The 16,580-nt window shown below is 40.2% G+C and overlaps 1 protein-coding gene across 2 annotated transcripts; it reads left to right on the top strand.

Moving 5' to 3' along the window:
- Positions 1–3,506: 3,506 nt before the first annotated feature.
- Positions 3,507–16,347, top strand: LOC119745759 (coiled-coil domain-containing protein 63-like). 2 transcript variants are annotated; one of them, XM_038222348.1, is made up of 12 exons: positions 3,507–3,609; positions 4,203–4,318; positions 5,671–5,770; positions 6,922–7,052; positions 8,700–8,881; positions 9,563–9,676; positions 10,571–10,826; positions 12,100–12,317; positions 13,052–13,220; positions 13,573–13,736; positions 14,773–14,964; positions 15,994–16,347. In XM_038222348.1, exons 2-12 carry the CDS (start codon positions 4,246–4,248, stop codon positions 16,111–16,113), a joined length of 1,719 nt encoding a protein of 572 aa, XP_038078276.1. In that variant the 5' UTR covers positions 3,507–3,609; positions 4,203–4,245; the 3' UTR covers positions 16,114–16,347. The 2 variants fall into 2 exon arrangements, with proteins under 2 accessions (XP_038078276.1, XP_038078275.1); XM_038222347.1 differs by lacking the exon at positions 3,507–3,609 and adding an exon at positions 3,810–3,831 and having other exon boundaries at positions 15,994–16,132.
- The last annotated feature ends 233 nt before the right edge of the window (positions 16,348–16,580 follow it).

Raw genomic sequence — 16,580 nt, 5'->3', positions numbered from 1 at the left:
TGGCCTCCCCCCCAAAAAAAATCCCTACCTATCACATTTTCATATGCCATGTAATCGGGAGCATTACTATTTTGGGGGGGGGGGGCCTTATGTTAAATGAATATTCTATTGACTGTTTATATGTGGAGCTATCGATTAGTTAAGACAAATAAGTACAATTGTGATACTTATATTACCAGCCTATTGTATAGTATTTTTATCATAGAAGAGTGTTCCTGATTGGCTAAACTAGATTTTTGAAATATTTACAGAACCTGATTGGTCCAAATATCCTCCTTTTAAAAACATACGTTAATGTTTTATCATTGTAAGTTAACTTCTCATTTAACATACTATATCAGGGCTGGAATTTTCAAAAGTACTAAAAACTGCCAGTTCGCAATGGAAGTATGTGTTAACATTTGCATACTTAATTTCTGGATGTTAAGCACTTAATACTTAGAAGACATGCAGTGTGTATGGTGCTAAAGGCATATACTTTTCCAGTGAATAAAGATGAGATAACAGTGCTCTGAAAAAAAAAGAAAAACACATGTCAGGGTGTTTTAAGTGTTCCACTGTTTTGGCCCTTAAAGGGAATATACAACATTTACCTTTGCTGTAATTTTCGAAAAATGGATGGATTTGGGGTTAGTATTTTATAGAAAATTGTACACTGACTTGTTTTTGAAGTTTTGTGTTCGATAGATGCATGCAAAACCGAGAAAAAAAACACCCCAAAACAAAAACACTTAAGATGAAACGGAGCAATTTATCGACTTCAGAGAATTGTAAGGTCAGGGAACCAGTTTAGCTGGGTTGTACCCGTTCGTAGGTGTGTAATCGATTGCAAACAAAATGCAGACTAACTAAATATGGTAAATTGGTGGGCAGCATTTGAAAAATACAATTTTTTTTCCAAATTGGTACAAAAATACCACTTTTCTTGCAAATGTCAGCACACCAGGTGCCATACTTTTATATGATGCTTTAAACTCATTCCCTAACAATCCAGTAGGGTTTTTCATATTAATTTGGTAGTTTTTTTTTGTTGATGTTCGCAAATGTAATATCCCTTTAACAGGAGAGTGAACAGTACTTCATTCTCTGCCAGGTTAATTTATTCCCATCAAATTAATATCTGAAATTTAGAGAGAGAAAAAAAAAGATATTGAATATAGTAGTTAAGATCATACAACGGCTGAATTATTGTGATATTAAAAATTATTAATTTCGGTGTTTTTTTCTAGTTTACTTTTTAGCTTGCTTGAATATTTGTGAAGTTAAGATAAAATAAAATTGTAATGAAACCAAGTTATTATTATTTTGTGGTGATAAAGGATTTTGTATAACTACCCTAGCACAGGCTCTTGTGTGTTTATATTTATTATTTCCAAGGGGAGGATTTACAAGAGCGATATTTTCAAGTCGGAGCCTTGGGGGGGGGGGGGGGGGTTCCACTTTAGCTTCATGGTTGGACATGTCACTTTTCAGTGTTATTCTTTAAACACTAACAAACACCCTACCCGCAATTGCGGTCAATTTCGAAATTCTTGATGCAAATTTGGACGATATATCATTACAGTGCAATGTGTTTTAAATTTATTGAGTTCCCGTCCTTCAATAAGTTTGTTAACATCGCGAATGGACAGACTGAAGGCCAGTTGGGAGCAGTGAATATGTAGCGCGCGCCCTCTTTTGCAAGAATTGACGATAAATACGGAGTGTCCTTACACTGAAATTTCCTTCAGTTCTATTAAATTCGTCTTTCACAGATACTGTCAATTTTCGAAATTCTTGTGTCGAACATCATGGCAAAATATTGGAAGAAATATCATGTCAATACGTTGTGTGTTTTTTTTTTTTTTGAGTTTCCGTCGCGAGTGGACAGAAGTCGGCGCGTTGTGAGCAGTGTTTAAAGGGATATTTCGACGAAAATATAAGGTAAATTCGCTCAAATGTTAATTTTTATTTTCGAGATATCGATGGTTTTGCCCAAACTCATTAAAAAAATTTTTTTTTTCAATTCTGGCCGAAAAATGAAATTACTTGAAAATTGCTGGAAAGATGCCTAAAGGGTACTAGAACACATTCCAAGTCGACTTTTGGACAGATGTCCTATTTAAAAGGGAAATTTCGTCAAAAATTGAAGGTAAAATCGCTCAAAGGTTAATTTCTTTTTCTCCACAAATCTTCAACATTTAGCAAATTAGAGTTTTGATGGATGTTCCTCTTCCATCCAGAGTGAATTTCTGCGTTGCTTGGAGAAAAGTCCATGTTGACCAAATTTCATTAAAATGTAAGGTCATTCAACCCCTTGCATTTTTTTTAAAATTTTGGCCGAGAAATGAAATTGCTTGAAACTTGCCGGGAAGATGCTCAATAGGGCCCTAAAACACATTACAACACGATTTTTGAACAGATGTGCTATTTAAAAGGGAAATTGCATCCAGATGAATTTTACGTTGCTTAAATTTCATTAAAAATGTAAGGTTAACCAAGGGCGGATCCAGAACACAATTTTTGGGGGGGGCCAAAAAATTTTTTGGTTCCCCCCAAAAAGTGGGTCAAAAAAATTACGGCGTGGGGTTCGGGGCCCGCTTAAGGGCCCCGAAAAATTTTTGGATTTTAGATGTTCTGTGGTGTGATCTGAGTCGATTTCTGACCACTTTAACCAATGTTTTTTTTGAGGAAAAGATGGTGGTGTACTCATTGCCCAGCCTTTATTGCTATGTCAAAAAGTGGGTCAAAAAAATTACGGCGTGGGGTTCGGGGCCCGCTTAAGGGCCCCGAAAATTTTTTGGATTCTAGATGCTCTGTGGTGCGATCTGAGGCAATTTCTGACCACTTTAACCAATGTTTTTTTTTTGAGGAAAAGATGGTGGTGTACTCATTGCCTGCCGTTATTGCGATGTCACATAAAAAAAAAAAAATTGATTTCGTTTTGGGGGGGCCATGGCCCCCTTTGGCCCCCCCCCCCTGGATCCGCCCTTGAGGTTAACCCGCTTGCATTTTTTTTTTCAATTTGGGCCGAAAAATGAAATTGCTTGAAACATGCTGGGAAGATGTCTTAAGGGCCCTCAAGCACATGCCAGCTCGATTTTTGGACAGATGTGCTATACAAAAGGGAAATTTCGTCGAAAATTTAAGGTAAAATCGCTCAAATGCTAAATTCTTTTTCTCCACAAATCGATGCTTTTTGCCCAAATCTTCAGAATTGTGCATGTTAGAGTATAGATTGATGTTCCTCTTGGATGAATTTCTGCGTTGCTTGAAGACAAATCCATTGAATTATATTAAATTCTTCTTCAACAGTTACTGTCAATTTCCAAAATTCTTGTGTCAAATATCATGGCAAAATATTAGGCGGAATATAATTTCAAAACAATGTGTTTTTCTTGAGTTTTCGTTCTAACAATAACTGTGTTTACATCTCCAATGGACAGAGGTACGGTCGGTCGGCGTGGGATCATGTCAGCCAACCCAGAACGTTGGTGGCGCCCTTTGTCACCCAGACGACACATCAAAACAGTGCGCTGCATTATAATTGATTGACATGATTGAACGTAATTCGCAAACACATACAAGTAGTACAAACGGATTTAGACCGAAACCACCACGGAGGAAAAGGTAAGCAAATGCTACGTATATCGCAAAACGGAGGCTGGTGATCATGTTTTAGTGATACAGGCGTCTGTTTCTACTATATTCTGGCATATTTCTAGTTTTTAGCATCTTGCTGTGTTTAGAATTTTGTTGTTGAAATTAATTGGGTCCGACGGTTTCTGCCATGTTTAAGCACGAATGGTGAATTGTGCCATTGGAACTTCAACTTGAAGTTTTGTCTATCCGGTCGGTGAGTCAGTGCAGTTGTTAACACGTTCTCGTTCGGGACTGGCATAGTGTTATAATGTCTTGATTTATTCTGGGAAATATTGTATGTTAGTATGCCACTTGATGGTTGTTGAAATGTCGACTTTTGGATAATTTGGAGTTGTAAACAAAGTCTTATAAACTTGGAATTTTTTTAGGCTAGCTCCGTTGTTGTAACACATTGACTATGTGTTACAAAAAACCGAAGCTATAAAAAGGCATGATAAGTTAGCATCATTTTGTGTTGTTTTTTACTGCATTGAGTGAATTCTATCCTAGTCATAGTCATGTCCAATTTGTCTTGTCCACAATTTTAAAATTCAGTGATGTTCACGAATATTTTATTTCAGAATTTGATTTCATCTTTCAAACCGACCAAAAAGTTCAAGCACCATGCCGCGTGGCGGACAGAGATCAGCCAGTCGGCGGTCAGACATCAGCGATATTGATGCTGACCAGCAGATGGGTAAGTCATGAAAATGTTTCACAATTGACATAAATGTGTGACCTCTTTTGATATTCTCACTCTACAGTTAGAAAAATGCAGTTGCTCATCCAAGTGCTAAGAGAAAGTTGTTTTTTTTATTGGGGGGGGGGGGCTATAATAAGGCCAAGCAATAAACCAGTTTTTAATCCCCGCCCACTTTTCGTTTCCCGCCCCTCCATTTTTGTATCATGCCTTTGCCAAATATTTTGTGTTTTATATCTTTGCATTTCTGTATTGAACGTTAATAAGTTTTTTTTAGGCAGTGTATATTTTGCCGGAGACGGCAAACCTTTAGTAAATGTTAGTTTGCCGGATATGCATTGAACATGCGCAGTTACTGTTTTTTTTTTACTTAAACATTTTCCGGTGACAAGTTTTAGTCTGGCTCCATGCCAAAATTATCGTTGTTACCTCGTATTCACAAGATGGGATTCAGACCATTTTATAATTTCGGACTTTATTTCCCTTTTAAAAAAAATCCTCCAGAACCACAAATCTGAAAAAGAAAATGTAATACTCTGCAAAAAATGTTTGAGACATGTTAAAATAATAAAAGAAGAATATTCTTATTTACTTGGGGATGAGAAAAAAAACTTTAAAATGTGGTGCAGTCGGAATCGAACGCGAGTCATCCCGCTTACTAGAGCCTTTGCTTAACCATTACACCAAACGTGCAACACAACTTTAGGTGGGAATTTAATACATCTTATAATTCAGCCCTATTTTAAAGAGTACAGCGCCCTCTGTTGATATGAATTGCCGCCGGCAAACCTTTAGTAATCGTTAGTTTGCCGTCATTACCTCCGGCAAAATATCCACTATCTTTTTTTTATATCTTTTTTTTAGTGAAGAACATGTATTGTGACTTTTGTGTAATATTATTTGTAATTTTGTAACTTTTTTCATTAACGTGTTTACATGTAAAAAGCCAATGGAATTTCCCGTCAGGGATAATACAGTCGAATTGAATTGAATTGAATTGCAGCAAAATTGTAGCTACATGTATGTGTGCAAGTTCATAATCTGGTAAAAATGGTGACGGCTCCTTTTAAGACACAAAGTATCAGCAAAGGAGTTTTGAAAAAAAGAAGAATTCATCCACCATCATGGAACATCCCTCATTTTGAAGGGGGAAAAAAGGGCTGCCTCCTTTCTTTTTTTCAAAAGTCTGGACAAGAAAATATTGTTTGTTTACTTGGCCTAAGTATTGCTGACCAAACTCTTGGTCTTGATGTTATGTGTAAAAATGTATACCACAAACCCGCTAATTGTCGCCACTGTCTTGACGTTTGTCTAATCTTCTTGCTGTTTTTTTGTGGTTATTAATGCAGCGGAGACCGAGTTGGCCAAGTTGCAGCGTCAGTACCGGATCATGGAAGGAGATCGCAACGCCTACAACATCGAGTCCCAGGATCTCATCCGTAGGCAATTGTAAGTTAAATTCAAAATTGAACCAAAAGAATTCGTTCTTCTTTTTTTTTTGGTGGAAAACCATGTCCAGCAGAGCTCAAGTTCAGAAATATATGTGCTTAAATTACAAAAATCTGCTCTACCTGCCACATTTTTTTTGCGCTGAAACCTGTTTTTATTGAACCAACTTCCTCTTTGCTTAGTCCAAAAAAAAAATAGTTCTGCTTCTGGTTACCCTACCTACCCTATTTTGACAGCCCCTACCCTAATTTTGTTTTTGGAAAAATGAGGAAAAAAATCCCGAAAACCATCAATTACTTCCTTTTACCCTTGACTACACGTAGACACCTCCATGTGATCGTACACAAAAAAAATTGCCAAAAACAAAAACTTGCCTACCTACCTGCTCTATTTTCAAATGCCATGTAATCAGAAACGGAATTTTTTTTTTTGGCCTTAGCAAATGTCTGTGCCCAGCATCTCCTTGTAAGTTGTGCCATTGTTCAGCTTATGTTGTGTCCTTGGGCAAGACAATTTACCGTGATTACTCCTATCCAGTCAGGGTTACACTTGTACTAGTCAGTGATGGGTTGCTTATTGTATGGCTGTTATATTACAGCAAGGAGGGCCATTACAACATTGGTGTTAAGACAAGATAAGTTTGCGGTAGCACCATGTGAATAAATCTCTTTAGTGAGTATGTGTGGTTCTGAAAAGAACCGGAGGGACTCAACATTTCGAACAGTATGCTCTGCCCGTCGTCAGGAGAATGAGGGATTCCAACGATGATGCGATGTTATGAGGATGGGTGCGGTGAGGCATGAGAAGGATGCAAACTGGTTTGGTTTGGCTGTCGGACAGGAACAGGTCCTTGTTCTCACGCCTCACCGCACCCATCCTTATAACATCGCATCATCGTTGGAATCCCTCATTCTCCTGACGACGGGCAGAGCATACTGTTCGAAACGTTGAGTCCCTCCGGTTCTATTCAGAACCACACATACTCACAAAAGAGATTTATTCACATGGTGCTACCGCAAACTTATCTTGTCTTAGTATCTTTCCACCATGCAAACCTTCAAATCTCATCTAACAACGTTGGTGTGTTTTTGCCTTTTCCACCCAGAATTTTCCTCCGTAAACCTCTTTTGATTTCGTTTTTCCTTCGACAGGGCGGAGATCAGCCAGCTGGAGGCGGAGAAGAAGGAATTGAACAAGGACCTGTTCCTGTCCGAAAGCCAAACCAACCAATCACGCGACAACAACAACATTGACAGGCTGAGCGAGCTGTGCTCCATACGAGGTAAACTTTCCAGATGATCCCTGAATCTTTATGTTTTTCTTTGCAGAACTGAATTACTCATATATTGTAGAGGATTCAAATAAGCTTGCAAGGTTTTCCCTTTCAAAACATTTAATTGTTCTCTATTCATTTTAGTTTTAATGAATTGAACAGTTGATTTCTGTAAGGCCAAAAAAAAAAAGTCTCCGGTTTCTGGTATGGAGCTTGCCCCAAAAGTGGTGCGGCGACGCGGCTTTTTTTTTTTTTTACCTGTTTTTTTTTTTTTTTTTTGGGCTTCAAATGTGTGCTGATGACTGCAAATGGTGCCCGACTAAACTTAGTGCAAATATATGGGAGTCCAGAGAGGCCACATAAAGCTTATTCTCAATCATAACCCCATCTAAAAACACGTTAAAATTGTGCAGCAGCAGAATTCCAGTCAAACCAGTGAGTTTGGCGGTTTTGAGACATCATCTTGTATTAAAAAAAAAAACTTTTTCATTTTGCCGACGCGCATGGCTACCAGAAACCGGAGACTTTTTTTTTTTTGGCCTTAGCTTGGCCTTTTTTTTTTGAAAAGCCTCACCAGCGTCTTTTTGTCTGCCACAGCCCCAAAACCTAGGCACATCACCAGAATTAAAGTTGAGTTTATTCAACGTGTTAACCTATCAGCAGTAAGCAGTTGTACATGTATTACTTTTTATTGGTCGGTATTTTCTGATAAATTCAAATACCGTGCAGTGTGGAGTGGTTGGAGGCGGTATGGGTTCCGTGCGCCAACAAAAGAGGGCGCGATTTTACCTCCTTTTAGAGCTCCGTTGATGGGACACACAGCATGGGCATACTTTACTGTACCGGTTCGCGCGCGAAGTACGCACAACTTCCTGAATGTGCAAAAGTTATAGCCACAGCTTCTATGCGTGAGCGTCAGGCGTCCGCGGTGCGCGAATAATGTACGAATTCCACTTGCGATGGTCTCCGAGACTAATTCCCGCCTCCAATAACTTTGGATACATTCGAAATATGCAGTGGATGGATCGGGAACCAGTCTAGGTCTCCCCCAACTCTCCTTTTCTGGCCGTTGATGGGGTACTTGTGCACGGAGCCCATAGAGTGAAGTGTCATCGTGTAGCCAATAAATCAAAATTGTAAAGTAAGGCCAAAAAAAAAAAGTCTCCGGTTTCTGGTATGCGCGCGCGTCGCCGTAGCCATGCGCGTCGGCAAAATGAAAATGTTTTTTTTTCAATGAAAGATGATGTCTCAAAACCGCCAAACTCACTGGTTTGACTGGAATCCTGCTGCTGCACAATTTTAACGTGTTTTTAGATTGGGTTATGGTCGAGAATAAGCTTTATGTGGCCTCTCTGGACTCCCACATATTTGCACTAAGTTTAGGCGGGCACCATTTGCAGTCATCAGCCGACATTTGAAGCAAAAAAATCAGGTTAAAAAAAAAAAAGAAGCTGCGTCGCCGCACCACTTTTTGGGCAAGCTCCATACCAGAACCGGAGACTTTTTTTGTTTGGCCTAATAATTCAATAACTAAACGTGGCCCATTTTTTTTCGGTCAATGTCCATTCAAAAGTGAATGACTTTTGTATTGGTATGAAACTCGACAATGCCACGGGGAACTCAACTTTCATTATTATGAATTTCTCCCCACGACAGATGATTACAACCAGACGATTGCAGAAGAGAAGGAACACCAGCAGGAGATTCAGAGAAAGATCCGAGAGACCGAGCGCGAGATCCGTGGCCAGCACAGACAGATGGGGGGCGTGCACGCCAGCGCGCAGCACACCCAGAAGACGCAGAAGGCTATCCGCGTCAAGGAGAACCGTCTACACCAGGTAAGACTAAAAAAAAAAGTTTCCCATCTTCTTCTTTTCTTTTTTTTAAGTATTTTGAAGTTAAGTATTTAACCTCAAAGCAACATCTCAACTATACAGAAACTACTTTAGAAACCATGGCAGTGTAACAAATTATCTTGACCTATATAACACTCTTGGAAAAACTGAAGTAAATATGACACAGTACTTCAAAGGAATCTCATTTTGTATGTAATTTTGCAATAGATCCATTTGTAATTGAGATGTACTTTTCCAAAGTAAAATAACATTTTAAATCAAGTTTCAATAGTGCAAGGGATGGTATGCTATCGTTCATCTTCGTCTTATAAATGTGAAAACGACATGAAATTAGAATCAGGTTTATAAGAGCATGATGTTTTACTCATACCGAAAAGTATAGCCTCATCGTCTAAGCGTATGTTTAAAATAAGAGTCCTCTCGAACCAATCATTAACCTGGGTCCAAAACATAGATGAAATCTCACACCTACAAAATAGAAGAACAAGCGTTTCGCTCTCTAACTTACAGAAAGTACACAGAGCATTATCTTTTTTGCCAATTTTGGCTAAGAAGGAATTATTTCTCAACTTCTGTCCAGGTTCGTATTGAGGGGATATAATTAAGACCTATGAAAGTTTCTGACGAATCTTTCTTTTTTTCTTTGACCATTTTGCTCACCAGGCCAATGAGAAATTCAACTCCATGTTGACCCAGAATGCAAAGTTCCGAGAGGAGATTGACAGCTTACGTGTGGAGCGAACTCGCTTTGAGAACATCCGCAAGAAACTGGAGAAGGTAGGTCATCATCAAGCATTGTTAAGCAAATCGACATATATCAACCCTCCTCCCCCCCCCCCCCTCCTTCTGAAAAAGGGTAGCAGTTTAGGTATCAGTAAAGTCTGTATCCTCAATGTCATGAAATGTTGTCTTGGTAAATTGTAACATGGATGCCAATCCAATGAAAAAGTGCCCTCTCCCCCCCCCCCCCCATTGAATTCAATATAGACACGCCTCATCAAAATTGGGTCACAAAACAGAAAAGAAAGCGAAATGAAAACTGTCGCGAACAGATTTATTAAAAGATGAATATGTGCATACAATTTCCGCCATGGTCAGTGGCACTTCAAAATGGTACACAGCCCCTTTCGTTTTTAAAGGCGTAGGATCGTTTGCATTTATCCCAAAAGTAACCCACCAAATTCTTATCAAAAAGCTTACGTACTAGTGTTAAACACCCTGTGAAATTAGTCCGTCTGGTTTGCTGTCACTTAGAAGTGATAAAGAAATGTAGGTGATTTCCATCGATCAGATACTGGTTTTCCAAAATAAAGAGAGCTATAGATGAAATCGTGTTTTGTGAACAAAAAGGTTGTCCATGTTTTTTTTTCTTCAAAAGTCATGAAGGGTAAATAATTATTCCATCTGGCTTGCTGTCATTTAGAAGTAATCAAGAAACGTGGATGATTTCTAGCGATCAGGCACTTGTCTGATTTTCAGAAGTGTAAAGAGTGTTATCGATGAAATTGTGTTTCGTGATCAAAAGGTTGTGCAGTTTTTTTCTTCAAAAGGCATGAAGAGCAAACAATCCTATAGGCCTGCCCCCCCCCCCCCCTGCTGCTGGATTATGCTTCTTGAATTTACTCTTCTGTTTGTAATCCTCTCGTAATATTTTTCCAACTACTTTTCCAGGAACTTGGAGACCTGCGACAGGAAATCGGGGAAGTCATCGACCAGTCCACGCAGGCCTACGACGCCCGGGACGAAGCCCAGGCCAAGATGATCCTGCTGAAGGAGAAAGCAGACAAGGACTGCGCCCAGCACCAGCAGGAGATGAAGGAGTTGCAGCGCATCATCGATCACGACCGCAAGCTGAGGGAGTTCATGACGGTCAAGAGTAAAGAACGAGAGGAGGACGAGCTACTGGTGGCCCTCAGGCAGAAACGAGGTTAGTGGCAGGCAGAGTGGCTATTCCTACTCATTGTCATATTTATACTACTTGAGTACTTTATTTCTGTACTAATTCTAGATTTGTAACTTTTAACTCTTTCAGTGCCCGTGAAATTTGAAAAGTTTAACCCTAAAGTGCCCAACTTCGAGCGTTTTTGTTAATTGTTCAAAATTCTGTAAAAAAAAATTAAATAAGTTTTACTCACTAAATTTGTTGTTGTTTCTCTCTGGTATATCCTTGGTACATTGGAAAGTCAATAGTAGTCTCGTACATAGTGATACACCCTGAAACACTGTCCTGCACACAGGGGAATTCTGCACTTTTTGCAGAAAGTACGAGCGTCAGTGCTGTGCCCTCTCGCTAGAACTCGGATGAAACAAATAAATACAGGTCGTAACTGAATGAAAATGATATTATTAGAAAGAGCGAGAGCGCCCCCTTGTGATAACATGCTTACTCTACCTTGTACACGTACGAGGTTGGCGATTTCGAACTAACAAATATGCCTCGTACATGTACGACTTTGGCACTGAAAGAGTTAAAGCCACATAGGATCATTTGCAAATACCCAGAAAAGTACCTACTGATATAAGGACAGAAGCCCTGCTCAAATTGAAGGTAAGACTGGTATCAAATTGACCTATCCTCTTTTGCGAGTTTGCCATGCCCCTTAGACAACACAAATGGAATTTTTGTAAGCTAAATTTTGTTTGCCTCAGATGTTGAGCGTTCCGCGTGCATTTGTATATCATGTAATTGGACAATATTTCCCAAGCTGCATTGATGCAATTCTACCGCGATAGGTGATTCCTACTCATTGTCATGTCAAGTACTCATACTTGAGTTGTACTGGTACTTAAACTATTCTGTCTAATTTGCCATCATGTAGAAGAAATCAAGAAACGTAGGTGATTTCCAACGATTAGTCAAAAATGGACTGATGTTGGGAAATTTAAGAGTGCTATTGACAAAATGATTTTTCGTGATCAAAATGTCGTGCATGCTTTTACTGTTTTCTAAAAAAATGTAATATCCACTGAGCTGAAACTTCAACAGGTTAGGTTTTGAAGACTCTTCTTTGGACTTTGAGTGGTGTTATCATTGGAAACGAATAAAAAAAATACATGAAAAGCAGATGATCCTATACGCCTTTAAATGAAGTTGAAAGAATTAGATTGTTACAAATCTTAAAGAGTTGTTATGATACAATTTCATATTTGTCATTCATTCTCGCATTCAATTTCAAATATAATTTCTTGACGTCAAACAGAGGCGGAGGAGGGTGAGAAGCTACGCCGTGAGCGTCAGGAGGACTCCATCGAGGCTTACGAGGCGGCCTTCCAGCGCATCGCCGAGATCACCAAGGAGTCAGACCTCAATAAGCTGGTCCGTAAATTCATCGAAGTAGAGGACCGCAACTTTGCGCTCTTCAACTTCGTCAACGAACAGAACAACGAGATTGAGATACAGCAGGACCAGATCACAGAGGTGGGAAGAAATTTCTCCTTTTTTTTCAAGTCTGAAATTCAGGCTCAAGTTTACATTGAATCTGACATGATCTCTTCGCGTTTGAGCCAAATATTAGATCAAAGGTTTTCATAACCTCCCATTTAAAGAAAAAGTTATCAGTTTAGCCCGTAGAGCTATATTAAATTACTAGAGTGCTGACTCATGTACAAAGTGTTACCTGCTGGACGCATCCATGTTTGTGCACAAACCTATGGAGAACTAGAAATTGTGTGTCTATTTGCATATCTGCGTTTGTATTCCATACCGGTGGGTCATCGAAGCCGATAAGCCCAAAACTGAAATGCACGATCAGCAAATGTGTGTGCCATTTTGCTTTACGCAAACAGCGCAACGTGTGCGCGTCCCTCCGCTGCAGATGCTTTTAGCTGTGGCGTTTTTTGAACTGTCATGACGCGCTGAAGTTTTTTCCGTATCTTCTACTTGCGCGTTGCATTAAAGTACACGTTTAAAATTCAATCCATCTATTTTGATTGTGTTCTACAAACACGCACATAATTTCAAAATGTCTGCACCCAGAGCGGCTTCAAAGCGTCTCCGCATGCAAGAATGAAGAGTTAGCACTCTAGTAATTTAATATAGCTGTATGGTTTAGCCACAATGTAATCTTGTGCAACAAACAGTGAAATGCTTATAATCACAGAACGTTGCCTTCACTGAGGCTTATTCCTGCATTGTGTTTTCTCTTGTGTCAGATTCAAGATGAGATCAATGAGTTCCAGAGGCAGGGCTCGGCCATGGAGGAGCAACGCGTTGCCATCTTGAAGAGCCTGGAGGAGAAGCAGACCCAGGCAGCCAAGGATGCGGACGGGCACGACTCAAAGCTGAAGAGTGTCAATAAGATACTGGATCAGCTCAAAGCAGGTAAGCAGAAAGTCAAACAGTATTATTATTATGATATTCATTATTATTATTTATCTCTGGTATGAAACCAAGGATTCCTTTAAAGTGCCCCAGGCACTATAGCTCGCAAGCCTGAAGAAACCTGTAGAGAGGAGAAAATGAGAAGAAATTACAGTTTTAGAGGTGGGGGGAAACCCCAGACAAATATTCTGTGGAAAACCCACAGAATCAGGTAGGGACTGAAAACCCAATCCACATGCGGCCCAGGGCAGGAATCGAACCTGGGTCGTAGAGGTGAAAGTCTACTTTTATGCTTTATTAGAAAACAGCTGAAAAAAAATAAGTAACACAATTTGGTTTAACCATCTTTTAGGAGTGGAATCACTTTTCTCCAAGACCAACTGTGACCGGTCAACCATCAATGACATGCTGGGCAGCGCGGCTGGAGTGACCGACGAGACCATCATGCAGTACCTGGGTCTGATAGAGCAACGGACCAATGAGCTGCTGGCGGTCAGCATGTACGTCGACAGCAAGGTGAGTTGTGCCTGTGACTCATGTGATCATTTCCGGCATCCCAATCAAAAGACAGCCAGTTTTAAATCAGGGTTCCCGATAGTTTTCTTCAACTGTCTTGCAGTGAATTTGGAGTTCAATTTTCAAGATGGTCGGACTGTTTAGATCATTGCAATATGACAGTTCAGTAGGGAGAATTTGATACTGCAATTTCATTGGTCTAGAACAGCCACGTTACCAGTATGTAAAAAAAAAGTATACAATGGTTAACCTCATATCGTCGCGTCAGTGCAACAAGGTCGTATCTCCTAAAGCGACATAAACGCAAAACGCGAGTTTTAGAATGTCAAAAGGTCGTATCTCGCTTAAAATAACCCAGATGTACACACAAAGTCAATGGACGTCGAGATACGACCTTGTTGCACGGAGCGTATTCCTGCGAGATACGACTTTGTTGCAGAATCGAGTAACGACCTTGTTGCACTGACGCGACGATATACAATGCAATGCGCGTGCAACCTGCACGCACGCCTGCGTCTGAGAACTGCATGCAATGTGCAACCGTTCAGTCTCGTGTCATTCAGGGAAGCCTGCAGTTATCAAGGGTTACTTACACCGCGCTGATTTAATTTATTTCTTGCTTAGTAAAGTAACAACCATGTATTGTTTTGACTAATTGGCACGATATAACAAAACAATTGACCTATCGCCGTTTGCGAGTTAGCCACGCCCCTCAGACAACCCTATGGAGTTTTTTGTACACTAAGTTTTGTTTGTCTCAGATTTTGGGCGTTCCGCGCCCATTTGTATATCATGTAATTGGACAATATTTCAAAGCTATGTTGACGCGATTCTACCGCGACAGGTCAATTGTTGACTGCTGTGATGTGGGATAGGCTGTTTTTAGCCCCTCTGGGCTGCATAGCACCTGAGGACGATTGCTAAGTACAGATGAAAAGTACAGATGTCTTAACTGCTCAACCTGGATCTAATGCAACAGTGATACCTGGACCTAAATTTTTATAATGATCGCCCCTCTATCTTCTGTAAATTCCAGGGTGCTAAGGAAAAGGAGGACGTGAAAGTGCCGTCCATGCTGGGTAAAGGACCCATCCCCCCGCCACAGCAGCTTATGTTTATGGCGCCCTCTACAGGCGACGACTACGACAGTGATCAAGGGTCGGACCTGAGTGATGAGGAGACACGACCTTTGACCCAATCCGAACTCAAGTCCAGAATTATGAAGGGGGTGAGTTTTGCTTTCCTCCTCATATACTGTTTAACATCTAACTAGAATTTTTTTGAAAGTCTTTTAAGAACTTGTTCTCACAATTGAACGTTTTTAAGTCCAGCAGTTCACAGTTTTCCCAAATATGAAGCGTTTGACATGGCTTGCAGAGTTGGTTGTTGCCTTATTTTCTGTATTGTTACTACACTCAACCAAAACAGAAAGGCCCCCCCCCCCCCCTTCCGATACTTGTTTGTCTAACTCAAAAACTACTGGGCACCTCTCGCTCAAAAAACGACTAATCAGTACAGAAATTTCTTAGCAATCCAGCCATACTCTTTATTTGGCCCAAAACAGTGATGTGTACGAAATTATGCAATTTATGAAAATGATACCGACAGTAGTTGCACTTTTGTATACATGCAAGTTGTGGTTCACACTCACCTTGCAAGTATACTAAAGTGCGACTTTTTTTCGGTACCATTCGTCATTAATTGCATAATTTTGTATGCAATATCACTGTTTTGGGCCAAACAAAGAGTATGGCTGGATTGCTAAGGAATTTCTGTACTGATCAGTCGTAATTTGAGCAAGATGTGCCCAGTAGTTTTTGAGTGAGACAAAAAAGTATTAAGGGGGGGACTTTCTTTTTTGGTTGAGTGTATTTCTGGTTTATTTAAGCCACGCTGGCAGCCCCAAGGCTGAATTTAACTTGTAGCACCATAAAATACTGGAAGCAAAGAATCAACTTAAACAATTCAAGTTAACAAATAAAGTCTGTAAAGTGGCTCGCTCAAGGACATTACACATTGAGAGCGGAAGGATTCAAACCCCTGACACTCTGATCAAAGGTCACAAACCCTAACCACTACGCCACACTCCCCTGTATGCAACACTGCCTCTGATCTGAATTAGAGGAAACTCAAACCACACAAGACTTTGTGCAGTGTTTTTCAATTTGTAATGGCATTCTTAAGAGGTAAAAAAACAGGAACTTTGAGATCATCATTGTTATCATTACATTCGTTTTTGTTGTATCTTTCTGTGCAGGTCTTAAAGAAGGAAGCGGCAGCATCTAAGAAGGGATTCCAGTATGACTTGTCCGTCCCGAGCAAAGACCTGAAGCAGAAGCAGGCCATGCCGGAAAAGAAGAGGGGTGGCAAGCGATAGGCAGAACAGCCGAGGGCGGAGAAAGAAAACATGTATAGAACATGCTCAGATCGTAGTGTTTGGCTTTTATGCAGTTATCGAAGGCCACAATGGAGTCGGAGAGGATGTTAGTTTCATATTAATGGAACAGCTTCTGAGAGTTGTAAATAGAGAACGTTTGATGCAGCCTAGGTTATGATTGACCAGAGGGAGGGTGTACAGTGAAAGGGACAGCCGACGTTGTTCACCTGACAAGACAAGTTTAACTGCGGATTGTCCAGAAAGCAAAAAGATCAAATGGAAATGGTATTTGGGTGGTGGCGGTAAATTGATCGTCCAGCGTAAAAAGAAGAACGTTTCACTCTTTCTCACGACAGTCACTTTATCAAAATGCTTCCCGTGTTTTGCTATTACGTTGTACTGCACAACTAACAGTATTTTGTCTCAGTTTTACGTATCATGGATGCAGCCCGGCAACTATTGAGTGT

The sequence above is a fragment of the Patiria miniata genome, unplaced genomic scaffold, assembly GCF_015706575.1.
Source record: "Patiria miniata isolate m_02_andy unplaced genomic scaffold, ASM1570657v1 HiC_scaffold_7, whole genome shotgun sequence".
In the NCBI taxonomy this organism is placed as follows: Eukaryota; Metazoa; Echinodermata; class Asteroidea; order Valvatida; family Asterinidae; genus Patiria; species Patiria miniata.
Note: the sequence above shows the minus strand (reverse complement) of the source record. Positions and strands in the feature narration are given on the sequence as shown.